The sequence below is a fragment of the Carcharhinus amblyrhynchos genome, chromosome 4, assembly GCF_965287045.1.
Source record: "Carcharhinus amblyrhynchos chromosome 4, sCarAmb.v2.hapA, whole genome shotgun sequence".
NCBI classification, from domain to species: domain Eukaryota; kingdom Metazoa; phylum Chordata; class Chondrichthyes; order Carcharhiniformes; family Carcharhinidae; genus Carcharhinus; species Carcharhinus amblyrhynchos.
The window spans coordinates 135365341-135392016 of NC_137327.1; the positions used below are offsets into that span (position 1 = coordinate 135365341).

At 38.7% G+C, this 26676-nt stretch overlaps 1 protein-coding gene across 5 annotated transcripts in view; it reads right to left on the minus strand.

Annotated features, from left to right (window-relative positions):
- atrx (ATRX chromatin remodeler) overlaps nt 1-26676 on the minus strand; it is a 182120-nt gene that overhangs the window by 23520 nt on the left and 131924 nt on the right. For all 5 annotated transcript variants that reach the window (XM_080187921.1, XM_080187920.1, XM_080187919.1 and 2 more), the window contains exons 28-30: nt 19429-19537; nt 17367-17544; nt 12578-12772 (exon numbers count right to left, since the gene is read on the minus strand). In XM_080187921.1, coding sequence (XP_080044047.1) covers nt 12578-12772; nt 17367-17544; nt 19429-19537 — 482 coding nt within the window. The remainder of the gene's footprint in view (nt 1-12577; nt 12773-17366; nt 17545-19428; nt 19538-26676) is intronic.

Sequence of the window (26676 nt, forward strand, 5' to 3'; positions counted from 1 at the left end):
ACAGTTCAGTCATTACTACAACAGATTGTGGAGGAATATTTGATGACCATTTTCTCAAATTCTATACAAGAGGTTACAACATTTATTTTGCTAAGTCCCCAGTTGGAGATCCACACTCCATGCATGCAGCTTTTTGTGGAACAATTGGGTGAAATTGGTCTTCGCCAATAACAGATTGAATAGTAGTAAATCTGCAGTCATTTGCATGACTGTCACAGAACAATTCTGCCCCCTCTTCAACCAAGATTTAATTTCCTTAGCTAATATTTCTTACGATAGAAAACACCATAAATAGTACAGTACCAGCATTAATTTTGAACATAAGAACATCTGATAACTTGCCCTTACTTCAGTGAGGAGGAGAAATATGCACAAAACCATTGGAATCTCAGTGAGACTTTGGAAACTTTCAAATGCAATGACACTCTGCATTCAAGATGGTTAAAAGTGAAAGATAATTTCATACATATGTTGAGGCAAAGTGGAAAATTATTTCAAAGACTTCCTGGAACAACTGAGGAAACTTTTTAAATTGACAACTAAAATGGATCAAAAGGCATAAATTTAAAATGGACTCAAAAGTTGGCAGCATCAAATTCTCTTCTACACTCTTGAACAAACTTGGCCTTTGCTATAAAGTCCTGCAAAAATGGATTTCAATCCCAGTTAGAATTCTGTAATTCATTTGCTCTCTTTCAGGAAAACTTATTTTAAATTTTACACTAAGCTGATCACACATTTAACTTCTCATACTTTACAGGCTGCAACAGAAGGCATTGTGAATGTAGCTAGATAGCATATAGCTGCTCCTCAGCAAAAATTGGCCAAACTCTATACTTTTTCATATGATGGAAATGCTTCAGATGTTACCTTTCAAAAAAGATTGCGCTCATTTAGCAGTCAAGAACATCGACTGGCTAAGCCAATGAAACCCAAATGGCCTACTTGGTACCATAAATTTTCTATATTTCGCTGTTTAAATTTTTCTTAGCGGTTGTTTGAGGAAATGAAGTGCTGATTCAGTCAATCAAAAACATGCCTCAACATTATCATAAGACAGTCACTTAACTCCAATTTGTCCTTTCAGCTAAGTTTAATTTGAAAGTAGTTCCTTTTATTTGTTCTCCAGGAGGAATTTCAGTCCCTTTGATTTCATGCCAACTTCCAACACGTTATACCTGATGAATTACACCAGAATCAGCAAATGTGAAACTAAAAAAAGTTAGAAGTTTATTTATTAGTTTCACAAGTAAGGCTTACATTAACACTGCAACTAAGTTAGTTGAAATTCTCCTAGTCGTCATAGTCCAGCACCTGTTCAGGTCAATGCACCTTCCCATCACATCTTTCAGATTGTGGAAGAAAACCAGAGCACCCAGAGGAAACCCACACAGACATGGGAGAATGTGCAAACTCCACACAGACAGTGACCCAAGCTGGGGATCAAACTCAGGACCCTGGCGCTATGAAGCAGCAGTGCTAACCAATGCACTAGCATGCCACCCCTAATATAAAGTATGAAACTAAAGTATGAAAAATCATACTTTGAATTATAGAATTCATACAGTGCAGAAGGTGGTCATTTGGCCCATCGAGCCTGCACCGACAACAATCCCATGCAGGCCCTATCCCTGCCACCCAGCATATTTACCCTGAAAATCCCCCTAAAACAAAGGGGCAATTTACCATAGCCAATCAACCTAACCCACACATCTTATTTACTGTCCAGCTGGTTCTAAATTTTCTTTACATCTTTAATATCATGCTTCAAAAAAAAAAGCACTCAATTTCTTCAATAATTCTCAAACACCAAATGCAAAATGTCCAGCACAGGAATTTGGGGGAGCTGGGATTGTTTTGAGTTGGTAGATCAGTGCAAATGTCAATTCAGTAAGGTACTGGCAGCGAACTGCAATAGTGAAAAGGCAGTGTTTACCTGGAGAGTTCCTGCAGCTGCCGACGTAGATCAACCCTACTGTATTATATAGGCTATCAAAGGTATATCGGCACTCATAGCTCAGCATGGAACATTTGAATTCTTGTTGCTTCTTAAGTAAATTTTCGATGAATCAGAGCTATTTCACGTGCACAGTAATTGATTATTGTGGTGAGGTCACACTATACTGAGGCTGCAGTATTATACTTCTTCCTTTGAATTTCAATTTAATCAGTTTCTTTAAATTTTAAAAAAATTCAGGCTTTTGATGCACCTCTTCTGGTTATGCGAGGTTATTGCCCCCATGCCATATTCTTCTCGTACCAACTCAGCTTGGGAGTCTCTGCCCCAAGACAATCAGTCTCCTATTGTACAGGCCCACCATGCAGAACAAAAAAAACAGCCCCAGTAAACAAATAAAAAGATCAAAGGTCAATAAGTTTCCATCTGTTTCAATGCAGTGACGATCAAGCAGCACACTTAAGTTACTGAGCTGGGAACTCAATCATTATGATACATCATACTGATATTATTCACAAAGCCCTCCAGTTACAATCACTATCATTGTTGCAAACTGAATTTATCAACTGTTATCTCAACAACAAAGATTTACCACAGTGTTATTATCTATTAATGTGCATAAATTGCCAGGAATACACAAACAATGAAATCACCATTGTAAAGTTGAGATGCATTACATGGGCTTTTAGTGATCCAATTACCAGAATATTATTAGGTCAGATCTGATGTGTTATTAAGCAACACATGGCCAATCAGAATTATATGGCTACAGTTCTTATCCAGTGGCACAACAGAAGTCTTTGTAAGCACAATGGTTTACTCATGTAACAATATCCAGCAATCTGCAGAAAGCCTAGGGTGAGGCATAAACTCCGGGTCCTCAAGCCAAGTACAAAAGCAGGCAATACACCGAGTTATCTAGAGCACATTTAGTGTACTTGTTTTTCAAGCATTTTGAATTAGACATACTATTTTATGAATTTAGTACATAGTTTTATGTAACTACTAGAAGGATGAGCCTCCCCAATCTTCCCTTCTAACTTTACAATTGCAATACTCATTGGCAAGGCTATATAAAAATCTTCAGTTGGTTCACAATAAATACCTCAAACTTGTTGATAGATCCATCATTGCAATTTAGTCTTGAGCAATTTTACTTGGTATAAATTTCAAAGGAAGTCTGGAGATTTTTCTATTCAATTAGCTACCTGACAAATGGAAGCTGCAATTTATCAGCATTTACCTTATTTCATATCCAAGAACAATGGTTCTCAAATTTGTTTGACAAGGACCTCTTTCCAAGGCCCACCCAGATTATAATCTGCATAATGCTCATTTGAAAGTGTTGCACGGAGTGTTTTAATAATGCTTTTAAGAAAGCAGGCGCTCATTGACATTATCAATGAGATGTTGCCCCTCACTACACAGTCTATCCACTGTTTTACAATGACAGACTTAAATTATTCACCACTTCTAGATGAGACTTGCACTTTCATAACTCTTGACTTGGAATGCTGATAAGATGTGATTGCAGCCTTACCTCCACTTTCTTGCCTGCCCTATACTCTACTCCCTTATAGATGAGAAAATTTGTCAAACTTAGCCTTAAATATATTTATAGAAAGGCTCCTCTGCTCTCTGATGGAATGATAAAGAGTAACAACCCAAGACAATAAATCCATATCTGCAAATCTCCAGACTTTATAAACAGGGCACCTCTTATTTGGAATCTCTGCCTTTTATAAGCCAAACATTCTCTCAGCATTTACCATCCATATCAAGCCGTTTCAGAATGTTATACATTTCAAAAAGATCACGTGGTTCACAGTACTCCAGGGGCTCGGATTCAATTCAGACCTTGGGTGATTTGGTAAAGAGCTTGAATATTCTCCTTGTGTCCCTTGTGGGTTTCCATCTAGGTGCTCCAGTTTCCCCTCAGTTCAAAGACAGGTGGATTGGCTATGCTAAGTTGCCCCTTAGTGTTTGAAGATGTGCAGATTAGATAGATTAACCACGGGAAATGTGTATGATTAGATGGGTAGAAGGCCTGGGTAAGATACTCTGCCAGCGAGTCGGTGCAGACTCAATGGGTCAAATGGCCTCTTCTGCCCTGTAGGGATTCTAGGAAATCCCATCATTCTTCTAGACGCCAAATCAGTATTGGGCTAACCTAGAAAACCTTTTATAATAAAGCAACCTTTCTTCCCAAGAACTAATTTAGGTGAGGCTTCTCTGAACTGCCTCCAACACAAATATATTCCCCCTCAAATACAGCGACAAAAACTGAATATGATACTCTAGATGTGATTGCACCTAAACCTTATACAGTCGCAACTCATCTAAACCCTACACAGTTCATTCTTCCTTTGTCAAGTTGCAGTTGCTCAGTTACATTAACTACAGGCAAAAGATAAGCTTTCAAGAACAAGACAATCAACACCCATCTTCATCCCTCAACCATTTCCTCCATGGTGTCAAACTGGGACATTTTTGACTCTTGACAACCTCAAGCCCTTTTCTACTGATTCTTTCCCCCTTTCAGGGGAGCTTTAATGTGTAGCCACCAACTACTCCTCTCCCACACCTAATTAATACTTTACATTGCCAAGTAGATTTTACCAAGATTATTCATTAAGTTCAAAGATTGCAAGGGGAAAATAATGTGTCAAACATGAAAATTTCAAAATATATCTAAGCTATTTGTTACATTTGAAGATCCTTTGACCATGATTAGATTCACTGCTGAGTTCACCTATCCAAAATTCTGCAAATTTTGGGGCGAATGAGATTTTAAACGAGTGCTTCCCGCAAAGTACATTTTCTTTAATGCTTGATTTCACATCTTAATGAAACTATAACTGATTACTTGAAGGTATTCTTCAAGTCACCTCAACTTTAAAATCAGCTATACAGATTTAAGTGTTGTAAAAACTGAATCACAATTGCCAATTCGCAATTACATGTAGTAGATTCTGATCACCATTCACAAAAGGTTTTAAGAAAATGCTTCAACAGAAAAATGTTTTCATACAAGGAAGCTCAAAGTTGGTATCTCCACAGTGTTACATTTCTCTATGTGACAAATACTCTCAGGTAACCAAATGAATAATTAGAGGTTACCAGATATTTAATGGAGATAGCTAATAGCCAATAGCCCACTCTCACTGTTCCATTACAACTAAATTATCTAGACCTGAAGCTTTAAATGGTGTGCTGCTTTTCATATTCTAAGATATCACATGTACCAAAGAGTGAGTGCACAGGCAGGAGCTCCATATAATCAGTGGAGCAAAGTCCCCAAGGAACATCATGCTGTTGTGAGCATAATATTGCTTGAGAGATGCAGACCAAGTCTCAGGAAAAAAACACTGATGAGAACTGCTCTCCATTATTTCTAGCATATTGAGAGAACACTTTTAATGTTAAGAAATAATCTTGCCATCCACATTTTCATGTGACAGATGTTATTTGGCATTTTCCTAATGTTAGAATTGAAACTAGGTAATTGTAAAGGCTTAAATGGCTCCTCTTGACCTTTCAAGTGTTTTTCATTGATCCAGTGGCATTATGGATCATCACTGCATCAACAAATTATATCACTGCACTTCCAAGTGCAAGACACTTTATTAATGCCCAGGAAGGAGCATTCAATTCTTGACTAATGGAAAATTGCTCATCACAAACTTAAAAATGCTACCTGCCAATATCTGAGAGATTGGAACAAACCAGTAAAACAAAGGATTATTTATTCTTTCACAAAAATTTTCCCTACTTTTTCAACTTCCACACTTGCTTCTAATCCATCAGTAACGTGCTCAATTTTGGTTGTATTATGTTTTGGGATGGTGATCCACTGCAGCCCAATTTTTTTGTTTCACAGAAGTTGCATTAAGGTTAGTGTCAAAAGGGATGCATACTTAGAACTTCACCTTCTAGGCAGTTAATTTTTCATGAGAACTCAAATGGAAGTGAAATTACTAGGAGAGAGAAACTAGCAACTATTTATCTGTCAAGAGCAATGCAACCAACCCAAGGTTAATAATTGAACCTGAAAATTAAAAACCTTCCCCATATGTTGGCAAAATATTTTCAAGAGAGAGCGTCGAACCTCAAAAAATAAATGCACAAACAACTAAGGGAAAAGTCACTGGATTGATCTCCTCAGCAACTGAGGGCTTACAACACTGTCAAAACAACAGTCAAATTAGGTTAATATGAGCCATAGGATCTTGATATCAAGTGTTGGCTAAAAGAACATGGAACATCTGTTTAAGTGTTATATTGCAGGCAAACCACATCTTTGGAGTTGAGAAATTCTAAACTTGGTCCCTAAAATATAAATTGGTTTTAAGTGCTGGAGCAAATACTGCAAAATATTTTCAGACAATAAACTGAGGTCAATTGTATTATGTCTGTCATTTAGTAAAGTAAAAGCCAGTTAAATTACATCAACCCTTTACTGCTGAAGAACAAACTTCTATATTTAATCAAAATTTACCTTTAATTTTGAATTTTTTTAACCTCCTATTTTTTCTGATAAAACAAAGATATGAACAAGTCAATGGAATCAAATCTGTGTCTTTAATGCCAAAATTACTGAAAGCAACAGTATAACTTCCACTTGAGGTGATATCTTCATAATTTCCATAAATCAAGTGGATAGTAAAAAGTGGCAGATAGTTTAGAATTCCAAAAGTCTAGTCTTGTACATATGGTGCAACAATACCACAGATGGAAATTAATTGCACCAGATGATCAGAATTAACATTGTTTGATTAATGTCATTATTGATAGAATCTCTCAATACACAGGAGGCCATTCAGCCCATCGAGACTGCATTGACAGCATCTTACCCAGGCCCTTTCCCAATCACCTCACACATTTACCATGGCAAATCCATCTACACATCTTGGGACACTAAGGGCAATTCAGCATGGCCAACCCACCTAATCCACACATCTTTGGTTGGTGGGAGGAAACCGGAGCACCCAGAGGAACCCACACAAAGGGGAGAACATGCACACAGACAGTCGCCCAAGACCAGAATTGAACCCAGGACCCTGGAGCTGAGGCAGCAATGCTAACCATTGTGCCGCCGCCATTAGCAGCCACCGTACTGCAAGACCTACAATTATATGGCATATAACAAGCACGAATAAGAAGTTTCAGCATAATTCATGTCAGTCTATTGGAAATAGATTCTTTAAACTTTATTTTGTGCCACAAGTTTAAAACAACAATAACCCTTGGTTTAAATCAAAACCCCCCATAAGAAATAGGAGCAGGAGTAGGCCATCTAGCCCTTCGACCCTGCCCCGCCATTCAATAAGATCATGGCTGATCGGAAGTGGATCAGTTCCACTTTCCTGCTTTCTCCCCATAATCCTTAATTCCCTTGTCTGTCAAAAACCTATCTACCCACGTCTTAAATATATTTAGCGAGGTAGCCTCCACCATTTCAACAGGCAGAGAATGCCAGAGATTCACCACCCTTTGAGTGAAGAAGTTCCTCCTCAACTCCATTCTAAACTGACCCCCCCCACCCCCCAATCTTGAGGCTGTGCCCTCTAGTCCTGCTGTCCTTTGAGTGGAAAGAATCTCTCTACCTCTACCCTATCCATCCCTTTCATTATCTTATATGTCTCTATAAGATCCCCCCTCATCCTTCTAAACTCCAACGAGTACAGACCCAATCTATTTAGTCTCTCTTCATAGGCCAACCCCCTCATCTCTGGTATCAGCCTAGTGAACCTCCTCTGCACTCCCTCCAAGGCCAAAATATCCTTGCGCAAGTGCGGCAACCAAAACTGCACACAGTACTCCAGCTGCGGCCTCACCAGTGCCCTGTACAGTTGCAGCAAGACCTCCCTACTTTTATATTCTATCCCCCTTGCGAGAAAGGCCAGCATCCCATTTGCCTTCTTGATCACCTGCAGACTGGGTTTTTGCAACTCATGCACAAGGACCCCCAGATTCCTCTGCACTGTAGCATGCTGCAGCTTTTCGCCCTTTAAATAGTAATCCCTCCTACTATTATTACTGTGAGAAACGCAGCTCACAGTCAAACAATTTAGTCAAGTCAAGTTCTGAAGGAGCAAGATATTTTATTTAACGTTCTTGCAAGACTGGGTGTCCAATAAAATAGGCACACCTTACATCGATTTGCAGCACATTTTTATACTTTTTTACAAGCATTGTAATGGCTTTGCAATGTGTTGTTCTCCCCCAATTGGTGGTCCCTGTCCCATCTATGTGTTGTCATTCCCCTATTGGCTCGAGGTGCCCCAAGTTTCCATCCCCTCTACTCCCCATCTAACAATGTCTCCTGTTATCACAAGAGTGCATTAGCAAACCCATCCATCTTATCCAACACTGTTACATGTCCAGTTCAGATTGGCGGTAATCAATCCTTTGCCAACTTAATCACTGCTGTCCCGACTATCTCAGTGACCTCTTTCCCCCTTTTATGCTTAGTTGTAGAAACAACACATCTTGCAGACCATTTGCTTTTTGTAACTTGGACCTCGTACATTCCTTCAAGATGTGGTGTATGCTTCACTGCACACCACACCTCTGGTGTTATTTCTACACCACAGGCAGTCTTTTTATTATCCCTAACTATTGCTCTGTTAGCAGCAGTGAATCTTATGCCCTATGTTTGTGACTAAACTCACAGTTGTTTCCATAATGTGGGTTATCAATGTGCTTGGCTATATCCAGTCTACCTGACTTTAAGCTATTTCTCTATGGTGTATAGATATATGTGTTAACAGCATCTTTACCTGTTGCTCACAATTAATGCCAAAGTGGATAACCTCACACTTGCTAACATTGTACTCCATCTGCCAGGTCCTCGCCCACTCGCTCAGCCTATCCAGATCCCTCTGCAGACTTTCCACACCCTCCGCACAATTTGCTTTTCCACTCATCTTCGTGTCATCAGCAAATTTTGTCACCCTTCACTCAGCCCCCTCCTCCAGATCATCTATATAAATGGCAAATAGCTGAGGCCCCAGCACCGATCCCTGCGGCACTCCACTAGTCACGAACCGCCAATTAGAATAGCACCTATTGATACCAACTCTCTGCCTCCTATTACACAACCAATCCTCTATCCACGCTAACGCCTTACCCCCAACTCCATGCCCCCTAACCTTCTGAAGCAACCTTTTGTGTGGCACCTTATCAAACGCCTTCTGAAAATCGAGGAACACCACATCCACCGGTTCCCCTCTGTCTACCCAGAACATTAGCTGAGTTTCTGGATTAATAGACTAGCGATAATAACACCAGGCCAGCGCCTCACCTAAAGTCACACACTATAGTCTACAACAGAATTCAGAATGTTCCATGCCATCACTTCTGAGTGCCCCTACCCTATCCACATCTTTTTGTTCAAGAACACTTGAAATTCTGCTACTCTCAATCTTCCTCTCCGAAAAGTGCCTTATCATTTGCTAACTGACATTGTAATATAGCAAGATAAATTATTTATGGCCTTCTCAATACAACAAGATGTCAGATTTTTGAAAATAATCTCAACATGAAATATATACAAATTAAAGGCCTTCATCCACTGGCACCCAAATATATCACAAATTTCTGCCACAGGTTCTATAAGCTTGACAATTTCTAAGCAAAAACAGCAGTTCTTGGACGGGAAACATAGAACAGGTATTGGATGGCAAAACAGAGGGCAGGATTTTATGGCCTCACTCATCCCGAAACTGTAAAATCCCACCCAAAGTCAGACATTTCCAGTGGGTGCCCCCTCGTCTGCTCCAATTCCCAAGGTGGACAGGGCAGTAAAATTCCAGCCGGAGTCTTCACAAAATCATAACACATTACTGCAGAAATATAGGACTACTACGATAGTTTTACTGCACAATGGTTCAGGTTTTCATGTAGGAAAACAGTGAAAGTTAAAAATGTTCTACTGAACCTCTTAATATTATCTCTTTTCAGCTAACTTAATCTGAAGTGTGTTGAGAAATATGTAAGAACAAATTAGTTTAGAAAGTAATATGATAAAGACTGAATAATAAATAAGCAAAGAATTTTCAACCTTGTACTAAAAAGTGCGTTTGAGGGATCTAATAATTCCCCCATGAGTGAAATTTGGCTCTTTGATACTTCATTTGAGTTTATCCTCTTTCTTCATAATTAATTCTACTTTTAAAATAAGCACTTCAAATGCTAATCAAACTCCTGAAAGAAGTGACATACGCAATCTGGAAGTAACTCTCTTAGCAAAGAACCTAGTTAAAAATTCTTTTGTAATATAAAAGCATAGAGGTCAAATCCAAAAAACTGAATTGAAAATAAGAGTCTATTCTCTAGATCATTACTTCTTTAAATTAAAAGCTGTGTCTATTAGTGATTTATAAAATTAATTGCAAATATCACGCTTAATAGATCCAAGTACTACTGCAATGCAGGTATCCAAAATATTGCAAATGCCTCTTACTTAATATGGAAAATCTAACTGGGACCAACTGCGTATATCTAAATTACGTACAAATGAAACCACTAATTGTGGATTTTGCTTTACACAGATTTTAAAAAAAACGAGGACAGCATAATCCTACCCCACAATCTGTTACAATACAGTAGGTGGCCTATTCAAGTTCAATTTTGCAAAGCACAAAGTTACATGAAGTACAACAAAAATAAATCTTTGCATCTTTCTTACATCTGTGATATATTGAAGGAGTACTCAAATTAAAGCCAAATCAAAGTGAAAAAATTACATTTTCAAAAAAATCTTGGCTCAGATTTATCCATCTGCTTACAAAGACAATTCTGGTAAGCAAAGCTCAACTTAATTTAGAAATGTATGCAGTTTTCATTGTTAATTTGCTTCACAATGTAAATCCGCCCCCCCCCCCCCCACCAGTGTTTAAGTCAACGCTTAGTCAAAATACTGTATTTCTATCTACTGAAGATATTAAAAATACTCATTAATTAGAGAAATCCCGTCTTTTTTAGCACTTCACGCGTACATGTGCTTGGAACTAATGGCAATGACCAAATCCCTCCCAAACCAAGATGTTTTATAGTGATATTTAGCATGCTAAGAATTAATATAAAACTATCTGCATAAAATTATGGGTGGAATTTTCTAGCCCCGCCCACCACCAGGATCCTCCAGTCCTGCTGATGTCAATGGGCTTTTGACTGGTTCGCCATGTCTGCCAGGGCCACCGCACTGGGCCCAAAAAATCCCAACCCAATGAATATGATGTCTTGCATCATATTCCATTACAGACCAGGTGCTTTGCCCACAACTCAAATAGTTGGAAGGTACATCATATACATTAAAACTCATTTCAATAGTACAGAACAAAGTACTCAAATTAAACAGCTGAAAAGATTTTTTAAATTCTAGACCTAAATCATGGAGTGAAACAGTTAAAAAGAAAAATACGATGGTATGGACCATATGATCAATTTGAACGTTAAATTTACAGGGATTGTAATTTTTAGGCTGCTCATTACCTTGCTACAGAGAAGGGAAATCATTAGCACAGAAACTATATTCTGTCACTCGGTGTTGTACCATGTCTTGTGCAATATTTCACAGTGCACAACCTTCCAATGGCAGTGAATGCTAATGCAACAAAAACAATGTGAAGGCAGTAATTACTATACTGTATGGTCCTTTTCAGCTTTCATGCCAAAGAAAGTGAGCCTTCTGCTTAGCTATACTGCTAGTGGCAAATCCTAAATCACTTATTTGCATCTCACCCTCCCTTGCGTTTTTTTTTGTAGGTCTAACCACCACCTCCATTTACATAAGAACATAAGAAATAGGAGCAGGAGTAGGCTATCTAGCCCTTCAAGCCTGCCCCGCCATTCAATAAGATCATGGCTGATCTGTCGTGGCTCAGTTCCACTTTCCCGCCCTCTCCCCATAACCCTTAATCCCCTCTCTAGTCCCTCATTTTTTTCCCCATCCATTTGTTTCCATCTCACTAGCTGTTACCAATTTTCCCTTTTGTTCTTCCTTTACTGATATCAACCTTGCCTTCAAAATTAAAGGTTCACTTTTCATTTGCATTCTCATGTCTATATCTCTTCCTTCTTTCCTACCACTTCAACGCATATATTCTTGTGTCTCTACTCTCCATTTCACACATCCCATCCTACCAGTTTAAACCTGCCCATCTCTCCCTAATACAATGCCCATCTTCATCTCCAACACTGGCATCTCGATCTTTATCTTCTCTACTTTCATCACTGTAACCATGTCAGTCTTCCTGGTTTTACCCATTCGATCCTCTCCAGTCCTAACTCCCCTTCGGTATCAGATCACTTGCCCGATTGCATCATCCTTGTCCACATCCAATCTTCACCTGCTTGATCCATTCACCCATCTGTTCCCTTTGACACTATCCTTCTCCAAGCTTCCCTTCATTCCATTTTCCTCCTGCTATCCATTTTAACAGAAAATGCTCCAATTTCCTGGAATTATGCAGTAACTTGCCAAAAATTGATTGAATGAGACAAAATAAGAGATCACCGACACCATTTGCAACAAGTGGCACTGAAAGTGCTCCCATCGGAGAGAATCTATGAAGTATTTACTGACAAATATTAAAGGTTCTTAAAGAGGTAAACCTTTGGCAGCAGAGGAGTATCTCTCTTCTTCTTCTTTTCAGAATTTGGATCATCCAGCTGATCTGGCTCAAAAGTGTAGAGTTCAGTTAATTCATTCATTGTGAAGTGACGCTCAATCTGCTGCTGGTCAACGACACGGTACGACAGCGACTGCTTTGTTACCTGTCGATCATAAATCTTTTCCTCCATAGTGCCCTGTTTTTAAAAACACGAATGTTAGAATTTATGCTTCTCTGGATAAACATTTTCCCCAACTCTCCCCACAGCCCCCAATTTCCTTCCATAATGACCAACACCTGCGTGGCACAGTGCACCCTAGGTAAAAAAGTAGAAAGATTTATTCTCTCTGGATGAGGTGTAGGATTTCCGCCACACAATCATATCACGTCAGGAGCTAATTATGTCCCATTTGCAATAAGCCAAATTGTCAAATAGATTTAATCACTGGCAGGCCATGTTATAGCAGTAAGCATCAAGATTAACTGGCTGAAATTACTTCAAATCTCACTATGGAACCAGCTTATGCAAACGTTAAACAGAAATACCAGTCAACTGAGCTCCTCTGAATGCATTTCTCTACAGATTTTTCAAAGGATAGACACAAATTTCTTGGAACAGTAGCAGCTGCGTGAATTTGGTTAATGTCTGAATTACTTCGGTACTCCTACCTATAGAGTCATATTTGTCTTTGTGCCAGTTGCAGTTAGTTCCAAATTAAAGCTGGCTGGCAGATCAGAGATGCTCAAACCATATAACCTTAAAACCCTTTGAAATACTCTTGCTTCAGTAATAAATCTGCAAGATAGAAGTGCTTTACTTCAAAGAATGACCAGCACATTTCACAGTACATATACTTATTCATAGTGCTCAAAAGCTGGATTAAGTACAACAAAGCAAGATATTTGTTAAAGATTAAAAATCCAAACTTTAAGAAATGCATTACCACAAATATTTAAAGAAATTATTTTTCCAAAGGTGTTGACAACCTCAGGATACACAAAGTGTTTTTGTTTTATTTCTCCAAAGCATGGCAACTGTACAACTGCAGTGAAATTGAAGGATCTCACCATCACAAGAGTAGTCTGTCCATGTTGGTCTATTTGAGTACTTTTGAAGTAGGCATTACGAAGGGAAGGACACTCAAAAAGGTTACTAAACTGGATAGCAAATCGTGTTTAGGTTAAGTTGATGTTGAAGCCGTTTATTATTTACCACTCGTTTCAATTCAGCTCCTCCATACTATGAATTCCAGTACTCTGTCCATTATCATTTGTATATAATTTAAAGCAAAATACCCAAAAGTCAACAGCAAAAGGTAATTTATTATAACTATCTGAATGTAAAAGGGAACATCCTCAGCAAACTGAACCAAAATCTTCTGAATATTCTCTACATTAAAAAATTCATTGAATCTTCAACATATTTTTATAAGAAATAAGAACATAAGAACATAAGAAATAGGAGCAGGAGTAGGCCATCTAGCCCTTCGAGCCTGCCCCGCCATTCAATAAGATCATGGCTGATCTGTCGTGGCTCAGTTCCACTTTCCCGCCCTCTCCCCATTACCCTTAATCCCTTCTCTTATCAAAAACCCATCAACCCGCTTCTTAAAAATATTTAGCGAGGCAGCCTCCACCACTTCAACGGGCAGAGAATTCCAGAGATTCACCACCCTTTGAGTGAAGAAGTTCCTCCTCAACTCCGTTCTAAACCGCCTCCCCTTTATCTTGAGGCTGTGCCCCCTAGTCCTACTGTCTTTTTTGAGCGGGAAGAGTCTCTCCACCTCTATCCTATCCATCCCATTCATCATCTTATACGTCTCAATGAGATCTCCCCTCATTCTTCTAAACTCTAACGAGTACAAGCCTAGTTTATTCAGCCTCTCCTCATAGCTCAATCCCCTCAACTCCGGTATCAGCCTAGTAAACCTCCTCTGCACTCCCTCCAGGGCCAAAATATCCTTGCGCCGTTATCTTACGAAGGTAGATAAAATAGTCCATGGTGTGAAAAGTGTTAAATTTAAAACGTAACATTAATTGAATTGAGGGACAGGGACTTTACCTTAAGTTAAGTACAAATTTAGGACCATCAAGAAATAATTCTTCACGGTGCAATCCTGTGGATTAAATGTGCAGGGAAAGTGGAAACTTTTTCTTTCTTAAATTGTTTAAAATAGTTGAATTGAATTAGTACAAATATTTCTATCTAATGATCATTAATCTCAACTAGATATGATCTGACAATTAGTTGCTGGGAGGGGGAAGAAAAACTAAAATCAATCTGCTTATTGATTTTAACTGGCTTTTTAAACATGAGGAATAAAATGAAGCAGTCTTTACAGATTCACACATTTTAATACAAAAGCAAAGCTTTTCAGTAAACAAAAACATTAGAAATATATAGACTCTCGGATTTTAAAAAAGTGTCCTGTGATGTCTTGTCCAGTAAAAAGTCTGACAACACCAGGTTAGACTTTTTACTGTGTTTACCCCAGTCCAACGCCGGCACGTCCACATCATGTCTTGTCCATTCATTCAGTTGAGCTACAGCAGTTCAATAAATGGCTCAGCCCACCATCTCACTGGCAACCACAGATGGACAATAAATGCTGGTCTTGTCAGCACATCCCACGAAAGAACAAAATTAAATTACCTCAAATATAGGACAAGGATTCACCTATGTGATCTTTGTAAGGAGACTCAAAGGTTGAGGCTAATCCAATTTTACAAAAGTTAAACCATTCCTTTCCAAATCCAAAAATGAAACAATGAGGTTGATTTTGCAGTTTTACTTATGCTTTCTATTAAATAGTCAAAGCAGCTTCTCCATATTGGATTAAATTCAAGGAAAACCCACATAGCTTAAACGGATTTTCACAGTAACTTAATTGCAGTGTTACTATAAGCATACTTGTCACTAAATAAACAAACTTTAACAAAACACACAAACCTGGAATACTCAGATAAAGACAGGGCAATGGTCAGAGGTTTACAGCATGGAAACAGGCCCTTCGGCCCAACTTGTTCATGCCGCCTTTTTTGTTTAAAACGCCTAAACTAATCCCAATTGTTTGCATTTGGCCCATATCCCTCTATACCCAACTTACCCATGTAACTATGTAAATGCTTTTTAAAAGACAAGTTGTGCCCGCCTCTATCACGACCTCTGGCAGCTTGTTTCAGGCACTCACTGCCCTGTGAGAGAGAGAAAATTGCCCCTCTGGACACTTTGTATCTTTCCCCTCTCACCTTAAACCTATGCCCTCTAGTTTTAGACTCCCCTACCTTTGGGAAAAGATGCTGACTATCTATCTTGTCTATGCCCCTCATTATTTTATAGACCTCTAAGATCACCTCTTAGCCTCCTAAACGCCAAAGAAAAAAGTCCCAGTCTATTCAGTCTCTTCTTAAAAACTCAATCCATCAAGTCCCAATAGCATCCTAGTAAATCTTTTCTGCGCTCTTTCGAGTTTAATAATATCCTTTCTATAATAGGGTGACCAGAACTGTACACAGTATTCCAAGTGTGGCCTTACCAATGTCTTGTATAACTTCAAGACTTTCCAACTCCTGTATTCAATGTTCTGACTGATCAAACCAAGCATGCCAAATGCTTCTTCACCACTCTGTCCACCTGTGACTCCAATTTCAAGGAGCTATGAACATGTACGCCGAGATCTCTTTGTTCTGTAACACTCCCCAACGCCCTACCATTAATTGAACAAGTCCTGCCCTGGTTCAATCTACCAAAATGCATCACCTCGCATTTGTCTAAATTAAACTCCATCTGCCATTCATCAGCCCGCTGGCTCAATTGATCAAGATCCCGTTGCAATTGGAGATAATCTTCTTCACTGTCCACCATGCCACCAATCTTGGTGTCATCTGCAAACTTACTGACCATGCCTCCTATATTCTCATCCAAATCATTAATATAAATGACAAATAACAGTGGGCCCAGCACTGAGCCCCGAGACACACCGCTGGTCACAGACATCCAGCTTGAAAAACAACTCTCTACAACCACCTTCTGGCTTCTGTCAAGAAGCCAATTTTGTATCCATTTGGATACCTCCCCCTAGATCCCGTGAGATTTAACCTTATGCAACAACCTACCATGCACTGCCTTGCTAAAGTCCACGTAGAGAACGTCAACTGCACTGAATGAGGGGACAGCTTTAAAATGAATGTTTTAGAATGAAAAATAACGTGCAAACATGAAGTGTCCTTTCTAAACACAAAAGGTGTTTGGAATAATCTGCTAGATAAGGCAGCAGAGACCAGGAGATTTTGCTAAAACTGAAAACAAAACTGCATCCATATGCATTGTGAAAAAAATTGATTTTCCTCCATTTTTAAAAAACGGTGCATTTAGCAAGAAAGAAACTGTAATCATGGCTGGAGTTTTTCAGTCCCAACACAGATACCTATCATCATGGGTGGAACTGGAAAATTTGGAGGCCTGTTGAAAGCCTCTCCAAATTATCCTATTGCCTGCGACAATGCCTGCTGGTGCTAGTGGCGAAAATTGCATCGCAAGCATTTTCTTAGCAACTGAATTGGAAGGGCTTGCTCACTCATTGTGTCAAGAGCATTGTGTTTCAGATAATCAAAAGCTTCAAAGCAATCATTAAGTAAAAAGGCAGAAGACCACATAGTGGATGACATTTTTTTTTTAAAAATAAGGATGCAGCGGATCAAAACCACTCAAAAGACCCACCTATTTTCACGCTAGAATTTCTATAGCACACACACCATATTTGGATACGGTGGGGAACATTTTTTTTTACCTGAGCCAAGAATCGGTAGACAAAGACTGGCTTTATCTGTCCAAAACGGTAAACACGAAAGATGCTCTGAATATCATAGGAAGGATTCCAGGAGGCATCAAAAATGATAACACGGTTGGCCGCTACCAGATTAATCCCCAGGGATCCTGCTTTGGTTGAAATGATGAACAGACGGCCTCTGTAAGAAATAATTGTCCAAAGACGATAAGTAAAGCTCGATAAATTTAGGTTTCATAAAAATCAAAAATACAACAAACCATTAGTGCTGCCTTCAAAAGGACACTTCCCATACTGGCTTCACTTAACTCTCTGATGAGACCGGGAGGTGGGTGAGGGAAAGGGGAGTTTAATTCTTGCTGAAAATTTTAAAATCAAGTTCTAAAACATTGTCTCTCGTTTCTCAATCCCATTTTTCTAACGTAGAATTAAATATTTTAACTATTAGACTGTGCTCCTCAGTAAGGATTCAATTTACCTTTCTTCCACTGCCTGTGGCAATTATGGCCTGGATTTTGTAGTGTACAAAGAGTTGATTGGAATTATTTATATAACACATACTGGGAACAGTGTATTCTGTTAGTCTGTAGAACTGTCCAAACTAAACACACTTGCCCAGATCTTGCAGTCATGGCGCAGTAGAGGCATACCCCGCTGGAAAAACCATGAGTCGACCTTTTCCATAAGTGGCAGCAGGAACTTGCTCTCCCAGCTGCAGTATAGGTCCAATGACAAACTTACAAGAGGGAGCTAGCAGCAAATTGTCAGTGAAATCAGGTTGCCTTTTATGTCACAAGCTGAAAGCATTACCCTTGAGGTCTGTTTCCAGGTCAATGACAGATAGGCTGGTTTTAATGATTTTCAAAATTTTAGCTGCGATGCTTTCAATTGAAGTCCTATAGCACCCAACAACTGCACCTCCGCACACCGGCTCCACTCTCCCCCTCCCCTCTGTGTTGTTTCTGACATCAGTGGGACTGAGGAACCAAGTAAATAGACCCTCAAATGCTATAGGGGAGCAGGAAGGCTGGTGGAACCCCTCAGAAGAGGGGTTCATGATTGCCAAAGTGAGAGCTGTACTTGCAAACAAATTCTGCACCAGCTAGGGGCAGCCCTAAAAAAAAATTCCACATAAAAACTGATGCAGGTGCTGCGTAGTCAGCCTATGTTTACTTGTGACAGAGCCCAGAAACATCAAGATGGGCTTCTTAGGAGCCATTCATTCTCAACTGATTATAATGCACTTGGTTGTGTTGCTTCAACAGTAATGAGCTTTAGTGTTTGCTGCTACTGCAACCATAAAATCCAGGGCATGATAAACTAAAGTCTCACAACACCGGGTTAAAGTCCAAAGATTTATTTGGTATCACAAGCTGTCTGAGCATCGCACCTTCATCAAGTGAGTGGAGAATTGGGTTCACCAACAGGGCATATATCGACAAAGATTCTTGGCTTGAGACAATTCTTTAACCTGTGATTAAACTTCTCTCCACCTGCATGGGCTGTACTTGTAAAGATGATTACCTGTAAAGATTTGCACTCCAACCATTATCTTGCAATTGAGCTTTTGTCTATATATGCCCTGTTTGTGAACCCAATTCTCCACTCACCTGATGAAGGAGCAGCGCTCTGAAAGCTTGTGATATCAAATAAACCTGTTGGACTTTAACCTGATGTTGTGCTACTTACTGTACCCACCCCAGTCCTATCCAATGCCAGCATCTCCACATCATGATAAACTAATGCATTGCAAACTGTTTATCCAAATAATATGTGGACACATTCAAATTCATTGCATTTCAAATTGTTTCTGTGCTGCACAAGTATAGTTTTCTGCAGCACCTTCAAATTATCAGAATTTGTCAAAATGTATTTCCCAAATGCACAAGTTTAATATTACCCTACACCAGTCAATACTACCTATACATATCATGGCATCAATTTGAAATTACTTCTGAAAAACAGCAAAATTTTCACCTTCCCATTTCACAAAACTTTACGCATAAGAATTCTGCAGATTTTTAAAAGATAGCAAAGGTTTTACATTCATTTTAGTATACATTACCTGACATTACTCTCATCATTGAACTCTTCAGCCCATTTTTTTCTTGTCTGTGCACTTGTAGAACCATCCATTCGATAGTAATCTACATTTCTATACCATTTCCCAGTACCTGCAATTTGAAATATTTATTGTAAATGGAACATCTTTTAATGAAGGCTTACATTCATAAAAATGAAATGCAAAGGTTCTTCAGCAACCAAACTTGCTCAGGAATTCCAGATGAATTTTTAATCTAGGGACAGAACAATAGCACAATTGTTGCAGCAATGTTATTCATCTTTGTGGGACTGTAGACATCAGAGTTCTCAAGTGTGCAGATGGGGGAGGGGGGTGGGAGTCAAAAAGAAAAGCTAGTTGGCAGTCACAGCACCTTTCAGTCACAGTTGGTGCATTTGGAAAATCAGGAAAAAGTCATGGGTGACTGAGAAACAAAAATCTTGACTGGGTTTGCATTACCACTCTAATAAATATATATTTATCAAAGAGAAAAAATGAATCTGACCATTTGTCAAACACTTCCATTTCAGAGGCCAATATTTTTGTAGTGCAGCTCTGCTACCTGCAACATACATATATAAATATACAGAGGAGAAAATAAAAAGGGCAAAAACAGCCTCAAGAATTTAGGTAGGTCACCAGCTGGTCACAAAGCACAGAAACCTACAGAAAAATAGACAATGGAAGTACTCAGCAGATCTGCAGCATACAGAGAAAAAAAGTTAACACTGGAGACCTGCGTTTTTTTTTAAGCTTGATGGCAGTGTCTTGTTATTGGAAAACACCATTTGAGCTGTCATTGCATCACAGCATGAAACAGCTAGCTTCACCTGCTGCTACACTGGGAGCAAGAATCTATGAATTTTGGAGCCAGTGCTATACTAGGCACAGCTCTATGTCCCACCAACTAGCGAATCATAACAGCATGTCGCTCAACAAATCAAATTTGCAAAACCCAGAACATAATATTTAATGTTAGATTTGTTTCCTCAATTGGACACCATCTGCTGAACAATCCTGAGTATGCTAAGAATTAAATAAACTTAAATTGATTGTTAATGTATCAGGATTGCAATGTCACTCAGTTACACCTGATAGAAGCCACATGTGTTCATATGCAAGGACCTGCTCTCTACAAACTAAACTGCGGCAGCATTCCCCCACACCACACACACACTCAGGTTCTGTACAACCAATCATTTAGTATTTTTTCTAGCTGGACAAATAAAGGGTTGAAAAGCCCTCATCTCATTCTTGAGTCTTACAAGTGAATCTTTCAATTGCACAACTATCCAGGTCATGGAAAGTTCAAACTTCAATGGTTCCAATGACCTAACTAATTTCCATAAATACAATTTCATAACTTTGCTTTTATATACAATGACTGTGGTATGTTATATAAAGCAGAGGAAGCTATTTGGTCTTTTTACATAGAACTTTTTTTTTAAAACCCACGCTACCATCTAATGTTCTAGGTCCCGATGCAGTTTCACCTGGTTAGTAATCTTGCCTTTTAAAAGTTACCCCCACATCTTCCCAAAACAAACCTCCTTTTAAGCCACTCCTCCAATCAACTTGTCTGTACACTCTTCTTTTAATTCCCCTGCATTTCTTCCATCCATGCAGCAACATTCATCTTAATACTATGCCTTAAATTTCATAAACTTTACCAAATACTGGTATTTCATAAAACATTCAATGCATTTCCTTCATTCAAACACCAACTTCCTTTAAATCAACTGAATTTTTCAAGCCTTTACAAATATATATCACAATACCATTTAGTTTTCATTAAGCTCATGTATAATCAGGCCACATTAACTGGCCTATACTTTCTCAGCTTGTTCTTCTTCAGGAAATCTAAAGTCTTGTCAAGTTTAACTATTCCGAAATACTGCATCATTTCTAAAACAGATCACTCATCATACCGTTACTAAACATGCTTGATAACCTACTTCTCTCAAAACCAAAACAGATGTTTAAGAACTCAAATCTGAGGATACAAAAGAGACTATTGGCTGCCATATAGCCCATAAAGTAAATATATTTGATTTCAGCTTGAAAAAAATGTTATGAAAGCTATTGTGTTGAATAGATAGGGCTAGGCAGGGTAGAGGTAGAGATATAGAGATTCTTTCCACTTAGAAAGGAAACCAGAACTAGAGGGCACAGCCTCAAAATAAGGGTGGGTGGGGGGCCAGTTTAGAACAGAGTTGACGAGGAACTTCTTCTCAGAGGGTAGTGAATCTCTGGAATTCTCTGCCCATTGAAGTGGTGGAGGCTACTTTGTTGAATATGTTTAAGTCACCAGTAGGTAGATTTCTGATCGATAAGGGAATTAAGGATTATGGGGAGCAAGCGGGTAAGTGGAATTGATCTACTTCAGATCAGCCGTGATCTTGTTGAATGGCGGGGCAGGCTTGGGGCTAGATGGCCTACTCCTGCTCCTATTTATGTCCTTATGTTCAATAATTTTATTTCAGTAGTAGAAAACTAAAAAATGGAATCTGTTACTTTTAACTATTACATAAACACTTGTTAACATTGTTTACCGTAGTAACTGTTTTTGTTCCAACCAGTTGTGTCCTGATGTCTTGCCTTCAGAACCATGCAAGGTTTTTCTTTAAACACATGTAGAAACAGGACTTTTACTGCCTATTTTAGTAGGAACAATTTGAACTAACAATGATGCTTGGGTAAAAAGATTGATATTTAACAAGTTAACAGGAAAAAAATTCAAAGGTTAACAGTTCCTTTGAAAGCATAACAGCCAATACAAAAGGCTTACATTTCAGTAAATAAACAGGAAAATATTTTGGGAGCACTTTTTATTTAAAAATGTTAAGAAATTGATAACAGCCTTGTACATATCGCAGAAACCAGCCGCATTAGGTTACCTCGGTATCATGTTGCTCCTGCAATATCAATGATAGGGAGAAGTCCATGTATCTCAGAGAAGTTCTATTGATTACAAGGTCATATTAGACCACACTGGCAACACTACATTACTGTTCATCATTCTGAAGTCATGCCAGGCCACAGTCTTAACGTTTTGAAAATTGTGAAATCATTTTATATTTGTACTTATTTTCATTGCTATTTTCAACAAATCAATACAGCAATCACTGTTGTTCAGCTGTTATTGGTAAGTGAAAAAATGAGGGTTAAGTACTGTACAGAAAAAGGTGCTTCAAACTTAATATTTCAATAAGTCACACCTCAGGAATGAATGATAAAGCATTGCTCACATCAGCTCACTGCAAAGCTTCTTGAATGATACTGTCAGCAGTCATTGAAAAACTTGTTACAGCACCTTTCTACCTCTCACCTTTAAAACAGGGAAATTAAGCAATCAAATTTTAGTGAAAAAATATTTTGAAGGAAGCATCTATAACAATAACGGGTCAATAATAAACTGCCTACACAGCTTTTTAACTACATTAAGTTTTGAAACTAGCAAGTTACAACTTGAGGGAAATGTCTTGCAATTCCTTTACAACTTACAATCAATCAGACTTCCATTAAAATCGAAAGACTGCAGTTGCAGTCAGATCAGATAGAATCTCTACAGTGCAGGAAGACTGCCATTCGACCCATCGAGCCTGCACAGACAACAATCCCACCCAGGCCCCATCCTCCATATGGCAAGGCCTTTAATCATTGTAGTCTTAAAGTTACATGCTCAACTTTTCAATTGATAGGGGCTTAAATAAGAAAATAACCTAATCTTTCAAGTTAAAAATCATCATCTTATATTTATCTTTATATAAAAGTCAATTTCAAAAGACAAAACACATTTAACCTCCCAAATTACCACATTAACCCTATTTTCTTATTCCCCCATGTGCAGAGTCTCAATTACTAGGCAACAATCTATCCCAGACAAATTGCATCCCCAAAGTAATGCTTTCAGGAATCAAACTTCTAAGGTCTAATCACTATAGAACTGAAATGCAGAACAGCTGCAGTTTAATTATGTTGTGAAACAACACTACCTAATGCCAGATGTACAAAAAAAGTACAGCTGATTGCTGCAGGCACTGGTTAACTAACCTTTAATTCATTGGGGTTAAAGTTTATTTATTCAATATGAATGCAGAATGCATTAAGTTCCTTTTGGGTGACATCCGGAAGTTGTAATGCTAGTTGATGGATTATGGGAAACCACAAAATTGATGATGCTGAACACAGCACTATTTTGAAATGAGAACACTGCCGACTTGCATAGCATGAAAGAAACCAGATATATCCATATACACTTACACTTCGCACTCAATTTACATTTACAGGCAATGTTCACATTGCTTTTCAGATAGTTGATTAAAGATTGGAAACCAATTGCTTCCCACTTCAAAAAAATAAGCACGTGTCCACGCAAATACAGAATATCCAAATGGTAAACATCTATATTTTACTAGCAGAAGGGAGTGCACAGGTCTGTTAGCAAGAGACTATCCAGGATATGGAGATACTACTGATCTTAAACAGTAAAGTCTCATTTAAATAAAGCTAGTCATGAGAGTATGGGGAGACACTAGCATAGTGGTTACATCAGTGGACTAAATTCCACCAATTTATGTATTGGAATTTAAATTCAATTAATAAATCTGGAATGAAAAGTTACATCAGTAATGGTGACCATAAAACTATTACTGATTGTTGCAAAAGCCCATCTGGATCACTAATGTCCTTTAGTGAAGGAAATTTGCCGTCCTTACCTGGTTTGGACTACATGTGACTCCAAACAGATTCTTAAATGCCCTCCTTGTAAGCCACCCAAATGTACCATACCCACTGCAGAAAAGTCAAAAAAGAATTAAACTGGGCTACCCGGCATCAGCCAAGGCACCAGAAACAGCACATTCAGCCCTGTTGACTGCAAAGTCTTCCTTACTAACATCTGGGAGCTTTTGCCAAAACATGGAGAGCTATCCCACAGACTAATCAAACCTGACATGGTCATACTGACTGAATCATACTTTACAGACAACACCTGTGACACCAAACAGGTGTCAGACCGGACTCATCACAGGTAGTGGCACACAGTGAGGAAGAAGAATGCCTTCACCATTTAGTCTGGAAATGTATAAATTGCCCAGGGAATGTCCTATCTACAAAAAGCAGAACACATTCAACCTGGCCAAATACCAACATACTAATCTACTCTCAATCATCAGGTATTGTCAACAGTGCTATCAAGCAACTTTTACTCAGCGTTAACCTGCTTACTGATTCAGTTTTGACATTACCATGACTAAATGCCCCGCAAGATTCTGGGGGTTACCATCGACCAGAAATTTAACTGGAGCAGCCTTATAAATACTGCTCAAGAAGTCAGAGGCTGGGAATTCTACAGCAAGTAACCCATTTCCCACAAAGTACAAGCCAGGAGCATGATGGAAAATCTCAATCTGCCTGGATGAGTTGTTTCACCAATGTTCAGGAAGCTTGACACTATTCAGGACAAAGCAACCTCCTTGACTGGCACACCATGTATTATTTTACAGATTCAATCTCCATCAATCAAGATGTATGTTTCTGCATTTGCTCATTCTACACAAATGTTTTCTCTTCAAAGTAACATTTGCTCTGGATTGAAGACATATACAAATATGCCAATAGGACCAACAGATTCACCAATGCACAACTTTTAATCCTTTGCACTACGCTCCCAAAATAATGATGGCAATTCACAGGGGAGACAAAAAATGCTCAACTTGGAACTAATCTGCAAGACTGGGGACACGTGATTGTGTTTAAAATATGCACACCCCCCAACATACCAAGGTACATTTTTGCTTTTACCCACAAAGGGGAGATTTATTAATCAAGGGTTTAAAACTACTATGGTGATTCTTCAGATGGTTACAACACATACATAGAATACTTCAAGTGTAATCAGAAAGAGATATGTTGTATTTCACTTGTAATCAATAAAATCACAAAGCTACAATCAGCCCCACACATTGGTCACAAGGCTCAAGGAAAATCTACTTGCACTGCTTTCAATGATCTGTAATATTTTCAACATTGCTCATTAAGCTGCCAACTACAGGTATTTGTAATCAAATAACACATTTTATCTATAACATATACTCCAACTTCATTATTTACATAGTGGTAAATGAGAGATTCAATCATGCCATGAATTACTTGTTTGGAAGTGGTCCCAGGAAAGCTTTGTCCAGAAATCACACTAAATGACATCCCATCCAATGATCAAAGATGGCATAAGAGACAGAACGAGTGCCTCTAATCTTGAGGTTTCCGAAAAAATTTGCACTGCTGCCTTTCACTAATCTTGGTCTAGATTTCAAAGACAGTGGCAAAGTGATGGTGTTAGCTACTGATCTCTAAAGGGAGCTGCCCACAAAGACCTCGCAATCTCCAGAGGGACTACCCCTCTCTTGACATTAGTTTGAATGTGGGGCCAAGTCAAGCTCTCCAGATACCATCAAGCAGAGTAAGGAATCAATCACACTGAAGTATTTGCAAACTGCAAACCAGGAAGCAAAACTGAATCCTTGCCAAAAGGGGAGAATGGAAAAAACATCTAGAAATTAGAAGTATATAACAAAATTACCATCATGGATTTCAAAAGGGAAATTAACCTTATTGAATTTGAGGTGGCCAGAGTAGACAGTGATAATGCAAATGTAATTTACCCAGATTTTCAAAAGGTTTTTTATAATTAGACTCAACAAGATAGAAATGTGGAATCAGGGGAGAAGTGATAGAATGGATTGCTTGCTGGTTTCAAAACAGAATGCAGAGTGCAGGAAGAATGGTAGTCATTCAGAATGGTGGGTGGTGGGAAGTAGTGTTCCATAAGGATCAACACTGAACACTACTGTCCAAAACACTAACAGTCAAAAACAATATAAAAAAAGCAGATGACAATACTGCAGAAGGATTGCAGCAAATTACAAGAGGACATTAATAAACCAGCAGCATGGGCAAATAAAGTTCACCACAGATAAAATGTGAGATAGTACATTTTACTAAGAATAATAAGGAGATCACATTATTTGGAGGGTGCAAGTTTAGGTTGGGAAGAGGAATAAAGGAATTTTGAGTGGATTACATCAATAACTAAAAATTGTGCCGCAAGGAAAATTAGACCAGCATATGTGGGAGAAGGAAATAGACAGACATGATGGCAAATTTGGATCAGAAAGGATCAAGGAGGCTTGAGTGGAGCATAAACACTGGCAGGACCGACTGCGTCCAAGGACTGTTTCTGTGTTCCCT